At 39.0% G+C, this 7,500-nt stretch overlaps 2 protein-coding genes across 2 annotated transcripts in view; both read left to right on the top strand.

The window, feature by feature from the left end:
- The window catches only part of LOC138015766 (melatonin receptor type 1C-like), a 3,876-nt gene extending 1,482 nt beyond the window's left edge, over nucleotides 1-2,394 (top strand). Inside the window, exon 1 of the mRNA XM_068862874.1 lies at nucleotides 1-2,394. This exon is cut by the window's left edge and continues 1,482 nt beyond it. Within this exon, the coding sequence (XP_068718975.1) occupies nucleotides 1-275 (275 nt within the window). The 3' untranslated portion in view covers nucleotides 276-2,394.
- The window catches only part of LOC138017008 (melatonin receptor type 1B-B-like), a 33,609-nt gene that overhangs the window by 7,765 nt on the left and 18,344 nt on the right, over nucleotides 1-7,500 (top strand). The gene's annotated exons all lie outside the window — the stretch shown is intronic.

Here is a 7,500-nt window from a genome sequence, read left to right as displayed (position 1 = left end):
ATGGTATCATGAATCGTGCTTTCCGAGCAGAATACCTGAGAATCCTCGCGCCCTTGAGGGCTTGGCGCTCCGTATTACTGTCAAGCAGCGGGAGAAGCGTTCGCGGCGCAAGGAAAAATGGAAGTCGCAAAACTTCGAATAAAAACAAAGTATCAGGTTCGTTTGAAGTTGGGGAAAATGCAGCTAAAAAGAATGATGTTGTCCCCAGCTGTCTGGCTGGCGGCAGAGATAAGGGTGAGTCCAGTGGTCAGCAAATCAGCGACATCCCCTTGTAGCATGCCGAACTTATCGATTAATAAAACGAGGTAGAAATGACACCTACCGATATCTCTTCAAGAAAAAAGACTTTAATAATAATAATAATAACTTTATTACTTTCCAAATTCTGGCTTTTCAAAGTAATTACAATATTCAATAAAATATCTAAAACTATAGAACAATGAGAAATGATTAAATATTTGAAATTCTTAAAGTAATTACAATATTCAATAAAATATTTAAAACTATAAAACAGTAAGAAATGATTAGAATCATATTTATATAACAAATTTGACAAGAAATTTGATATATGTTAAAATCATTGAAAGCTTTAAAGTTCAAGAGACGATAAAATAGTCGAAGGTAGGGCACCAAGTAAAAGTAATTAACATGAGACCAGACGATCTTGTTTCTTGGCTAACACAACTACTTCGGCAGGTGTAACAAACCACCCAAACAAACAAGCGGCTAAGCCGAGTGACTCTGACTTGCTCTTGAGTCCTATAATTATATTTATCTCATTTATTCCTTTCCTTGCATCCCTGGAAAATCTTTTTTTTTTTCAATACGAATTTTCACCTGACATATTGTTTCAATAGGAATAAAACGCAAACAGCGGTTACAAACATTTGCTTGAAATGCATAACTTTTATAAACTTAACGTTTCGTATGTTACAACATACATCATCAGAAGTGATTATTATTCAGTTACAGATATAAATTTAAATTCAAAAATACAACTGTACGGACTGGGAACTAACGAAATTGATTGACATAAAACGGCAAGAATATCCTAATAATAGAGATAAAGTTTCTCACTGCCAACGTTTTCATTTAAGGCTGGCTTAAGATCACGGATCAACAGAGACTCTAATTTTGCAATGCATGTCTGATCGACCAGTTGCTAATATTTCAAAATGATCCCACTTAATTCTATGCTTGGTTAAGAAAACATGATCAGCAATTGCAGATTCGTGACAATTTGTAGTTAGAGCTTTAAAATGTTCTGTTTTTCTGTCACGTAATCGGCGTTTCGTTTTCCCTATGTAGAAATCATTGCAATCCCAGCAGTTTGCTCTATACACTACTTTTGACCTGAAGGAAGGAGCTAGTTTATCTTTTTAAGGGAAAAAAGACTTGATTCTTCGGGTGTTCTGAAAAACTATTGTGACGTTGAAAATACCATAGAATTTGTTTATACAAGACCTGAGCTGTTTTGTGGTGTTTGCTGTGATGACCTAAGAAAGGTAGAACGATAAGAACTTCTTTTTTCTTAACTGTTTGTACAGCAGGATCTTTTGGCTTATTTTGATGTTTCTCAATGACATCATTCATATGATATTTAACAGTTCCCATAGGGTAGCCATTAAGTAACAAAATCCTCTTGAGGTCATCTAGAGCAGACTGTAACAATCGGGGTGACGAACAAATTCTAATGCAGCGATAAGCCAAAGTGCGGACTAGGTTTATTTTGTATTTATTTTGTATTTATTTTGTATTTCCTGTTTTGGCGAACATTTTCATGTGTGATGTTGAAGAAAAATGGGTGATGAAGAACACCAAGTAAAAATGAGGAGACGGAGAGGGAGGCTCCCGGTCCAGCCCTTGGGATATGTCATGTCCACGAAAGTTATTTTTAGACGAGCGGTCTTCCGAGACGTCCGCATGCAGGTCAACCTCGGTCTGATGTTTGAAAGAAAAGCAAAGATTTAATGTAATGGCGGACGAAGTGGACTTAACGTTTGTCAATGACTGCATACAGACGTCTCAGAAGACAGACTTCCGCTCGTCTAAAATTAACTTTCGTGGACATAACATATCCCTGCTAATGCTCTGAGCCTCCCTCTCTGTCCCTTCATTTTCTGTTGAGAACACCAATTAGCCTACTATTTGGTTCCGGTACGTGGACGATACCGTTACTCTTTTCAAGAACAAAAATCATGCTTTGAGTTTTTTACGTTACCTAAATGGGAGACACAACAACATTAAATTCACAATTGAGTTTGAACAAAACGATGAAATTCCATTCCTTGATATCCTTTACGCAATCGTGACTCCCTGCGCTTAATTAATCAGCACTTAAGTAAGTACGAATGTTGTATAAACTTACGTATGAATAACGATTAAAAAATATGGTAAAGACTAACATTATGTTGAAGACTGAAATTAATTCCTGTTTTTTCGATTTGGATAGGAAATAACATCAAAATTCGTCTTCATTGACCTTCCTTTCATAAAAAAAATGGCACCTTAGCTTATTGCGGGACAGAGTTCAACGCATACTATTTTCGTCGTTTTTCGAAATCTCTCGCTTTTTTTTTTATGAATTTGTTTTCGATGCCAGTTGATTTCAAGGTTTTGAACGGACTCACCTACTAGCGGATTAGCTGGCATTTCGCCGCCATTTCATGCAGTAGAAAGGTAGCCATAGTGATCACATGCATCCCGTCATACCGAGGCGCTGGTTCGGTTATTTTTTTCCTTCGCTTTCATTTCGCCAAGGCGAGTGAATTTGTGCCGATTTGTTCGAAGTATCTACAGTCAGTATATGACTGATAATGTGTAAGCAGAACATCGGAAAACTGTGTACTGGTGTGTTTTCTAGGAACTAGATGCTTCTGTGAAGCATACACTGGCTTGCCTGTGGTACGTGCTAAAGAAAATCAGAAGGCACTGAATTGTGTGGTATTGAAATACAGCATTCCAGTCTCTGAAGAATAACAAATAAAAGAGAAGCGAGAAACATTGGCTTCTGGGCTGACATGTTGATAATTTTCAAGTTCCCTCACAACTTCTTTTCACCACAAGTGTGCCCTATGAGCATCCGAAAACTTTGTAATACTAAACTTCACTGAAGTCAAGCCCTGTTTCGCGGGCTTAGTGTTGGGATGGGAGACCAAAACAATAAACCCCTCATAAAAAACAGAAACATCTGACCGAAAATACTATTAACGCTAACAAATGCGAACTCAGCAAGGTACAGATTCTGTTAGCTTGCTTTATGCAAAACAAATATTGATGAAAAAGCAAATAAATATTGATACACAGTTTTCAGAAAGAGCAGAAGGAAGTTTCCCGGACGGTCAATCGAGAATAAAATATTTACGACATGAAAACAACATTAATTTTGAACCGTGAATATAGAATATAAAAAGTTACGATCAGCGACAAACATTTTGGGAGATTTTTGCTACGTTCAAGTAAATTGCAAAATCGAAAGTGACATGGCCGCAATTCAGCGGGCGCCGTGATTACAGTGAAGCATCTGTGTCAAATTATGGCAAGATACCGGGTTTTTGTATGTTTCTTTTTCTGTCAAGTGTTATGAAGTTTGACAATGAAATGAGCGAAGTCAAAACAAAGATGACAATCGCCCAACTCTTGTTTATGCAAAGTCAAAATTTACTCTCCAAGACGCGTACGACGTTATTTATCACCAGGTAATTCCATCATTTTGGAAATAGCAGCTACTTTATTATTCATCTGCGTCACAAGTTTTCACTGATTTTGGGCCTCATTTTGTTGAAACTCAAGCACGCTTCCAACAGGCCTGTGAACCCTTCCTGCTTACAGAGCAATACTAAAAAACGTCTCCCATACTGTATCACATTTGAACCTTAAGCTCGAAAATTCAATACACAACATGATATTATAATTCACAAAGGCAGAAAATACCACAGAATCCTTTTCCAGCGAAAATTTTATTGAAACAAACAACATATTTGCTCTTAGAGGCGAAAACCTCTTCCTATTTCATCGCGTGCGTGAAGACAAGAAACTCAATTGTGTCAAATTACCATGTGCTTCAGGTAAATATTACAGCTCACTTTGATTTCGTCTCGACGGGCGATAGATTGTTGTCGAAGTCCAGTACTCGTCGCTTTTGAGATTCATGCCTAGTTTATCCAACTGACTTTCCATTATTGAGCTCCATAAGGGTATATTTTGTTTAAGGATCCACTAAAACGCCATTCGCGTTGCATGACTTTCGACGCCATTGCAGGCTAAGTTAATGATTCTACTGTGTCCACCAGAGAAATCTACGCAGTTCCACTACCCTCTTGATCCTAAGAAAATACGCGCAGAAGGCTCTATACACAAAGACACCACTTACCAGGGGAGTGACAGGCAAGACTTTTACCGACACGGAAAAAAAAAAAAAAGAAAACAAACAAACTAAACGCAGACCTCGACTGGGTTTGCCCATAGGCAACCCAGTAAATAGACGCTGCGGCATTTCGCACCGCCAACAAGTCGGAGCTGCGATGCGTCCACCTTTTTTTCTCACTGTGACACGGCCGGTCATCACCATCTCAAGAATTTTTGCGACTAAGACCCTGGGAATTCTATTGAAATTTGCCGACTCGCTTAAACTTTAAGCGAGTTGGGAAAGGAAGTGTTTTCACGGAATTTGCGGTTGTCACTCGCTAAGCAACCTGGAAAACCGCTCGTGAAAACACGGCCAACATCATCTAATCGGCGAGTTTTTGCCTTCAACCCAACGCGAAATTTTTTATTTGCACAAGCATCGAACAATTTATCGAACCTTTCTTTTCCGGCGTTTCGCCTTGGCCCGCACTAGTTTTTTCTTGAAAAACTTTCATTTCTCGGAACCTTTGGCAACCAGACCGGACCGGCTAGGACAAGAGTATTGCTTTAAACACCATTTAATCTTTGAGTTCTTTACCCTTCAACTCGATTCAACTCCTTTCGACATACTTCGTATTTTTGGCGGTAACGGACGCCCATATTCTTTCCCACCCTGGCAAAATTCGGAAAAAAACGGCCGATTTTCTTCACCAAGAGCTCTCCCCGCTCTGAATCATTAGAGCAAAATTGTATTCGCAGTGTTTGAGGTCTTGATTGGTTGCCAAATATCAGGAGCCCATGCGGAGGAGCGAGCAACTCCCATATATTCCTGTCACCGGCGTTTACACAGACCGATTTATTTTTAGATTGAATTTCCCGCGAATGAGACTCCCGCAGGAGCCCGATGACCAATCACAAGAAACTAACTTGACGTCATAGCGTCACCGAACCGGAACTGCCTTTGTTGTTTTGGGGCAAAGGTAGTCCAAAAATAGATTAGTCTGTAAAAAATGCCGTGGCATAGGTTTTGTATGGGAGTTGCTCGTTCCTACTCATGGACACTCCTGCAAATATTCAATACTAAGTTTACAAAAGCAGACGGCATCAACTGCGATGAACCATTATTTTTAACCCTAGCGGGGCGAGCCGAAATATAGTACGCTCAAAATAATCAAATGTACTTTCTCTCTTCTTCAAACTATCTACTTTTTCACTTGAAATTATGCCGATCAGATCAAGCCAGTTGATACGTACACCGGAAGGTTTACATGATTGTTCACCATTGTCATGCACCGTATTGCTTTAAAACAATTAATATTCCTTGGAATAAAAATCCTGCAGTTACATGCAAAATGCCATAAGGCATCAGCCTGAAGGAACAATGTATTTATTCTTTTCAGTGAGGTGCTCATTTGAAATATTCTCAAGTAGAACGATTACAACCAAGGATGGCACGTCTCGAGTGTTAGCCCTTCGTCAAAGCTAAACCCTTTTCTATCTTTCACAAGTCGGGCTACTTTTCATAATAAAAAAACAGTGATATTCTTTAATCATTCCTTCAGTATTTCAGTATAAACATTTGTCTCTCAGTAAGTAACTGCATTACCATTAAACGTAACAATGGTATTATTTGTAGTGTTACAATATTAATAAACTACAATTTGTCTTCAAAGAAAATTAACCATTTTGCAGAATGGCCTGTTTAGAAGCTGAATGTAAAGGAAATTTCTTTGAAATAATCGAAAGTAAGATTAGTAGCACTGCACAGATTTAATGTTGTAGGAGAAATAAGTAACTAGACTTCTCTAAACCTGGTCACTACTCTAGCATAATGGTTTTCGATCTGAGTTATTTTTTCTAAAAGCATATTGGGGTACAATGGAGACATTTTACATCAAGTCGATCTCTATCAAAGAGAGGAATGTTGGAGCTGCCATTGGTTGTTGGACATTTTGCGTGTATGGAATGGATGAGTTGACATGCAACTTTCTGCCCGATTTCTGCCTAATTTCTTGAAGCCACTTTCCGTAATTTGCTGTTCGCTGTGAGAAATTCGACTGTGTACTTAGGACAAGATTTGAAACAGTTCCTGTTTTGGAACTACTTTCTTTTTGTTTCCTGTAAAGAGTTTGCCGTTGGTGTAAACCCATTGTCTTCGAGTTATCATCTGTTGTTCCCTTTTGTTAATTCTTTCAACTTAGATCGCTCCTTGTTTCCTGAAAGGCGGAGTTGCTTCTCTGTTTTTTCTTTCAAGAAATCTTTGGCCTTGTTGTAAAAATAACAATTTTTTTTCGTGATTCTTTTGTCTTTAGATGGCCTTTCATTTCCTCTATTTATGTGTAGAAATCGATTTCATTTGGGGAATCGCGTTGGCGTAACTCTCTGCCATATGCGGTTCTGGTGTCGTATTGCACATTTGTATATGATCAAACTTTTGGCCGAGAGTGGCCTGGGGTGAATAAGAAAATATTCATTTATAAACTAGTAGTAATCAAAGACTAGACCCTCCGTGAGGGTACACTGGGTTGCCTGTGGTACGTGCAGCCCCGGAGGTGGGGGGGGACTCCCATATGGAACACACGGGGATGCTAGTCGGAAATTTTAAATTTAACCCCTGAAGGAGACCATCTGGGCGTGGCTCAAGCTTTTTGTGACTCCTAAAGGAGACCAATCTGGGCGTGACTTAAGCAAATTTTGACCTTGGCGGCTTAAAATATTGGCGCTTTGCCCGAAACACCCTAAGCGAGACCAAAATCCAAAATTTACACCCCTAAGCGAGACGACGAGCATCCCCGTCTGTTTCATATGGGAGTACCCCCCCCCCCCCCCCGGGCTTGCAAAAACTAACCAAAAGGTAATCAACAGGTCCTCACACGTTCGTACGACGAAACAGATCCTTTTCTGAGGTTAAAAACCTGGCTACTGGCCTAACTCTTCTTCCTACTTTCCCAACCGCGAGAAAACCGCGGTAAATCAGCCATCGCCAAAAAATGTTTTTTTTTTCTCAAAAAATATTTAAGTTAGGGGAAAAAAATACATCATTTTAAAGCTAAGAAAATAAGCTTTCCAACAGCATATAACTTATTTACAGAAAACTGAAACATTTTATAAAAGCGAAAGTTGAACGAAAAAATTGAAGAAAAATAACAGTAA

Source organism: Montipora capricornis, chromosome 9, assembly GCF_036669925.1.
Source record: "Montipora capricornis isolate CH-2021 chromosome 9, ASM3666992v2, whole genome shotgun sequence".
NCBI lineage: Eukaryota > Metazoa > Cnidaria > Anthozoa > Scleractinia > Acroporidae > Montipora > Montipora capricornis.
Note: the sequence above shows the minus strand (reverse complement) of the source record. Positions and strands in the feature narration are given on the sequence as shown.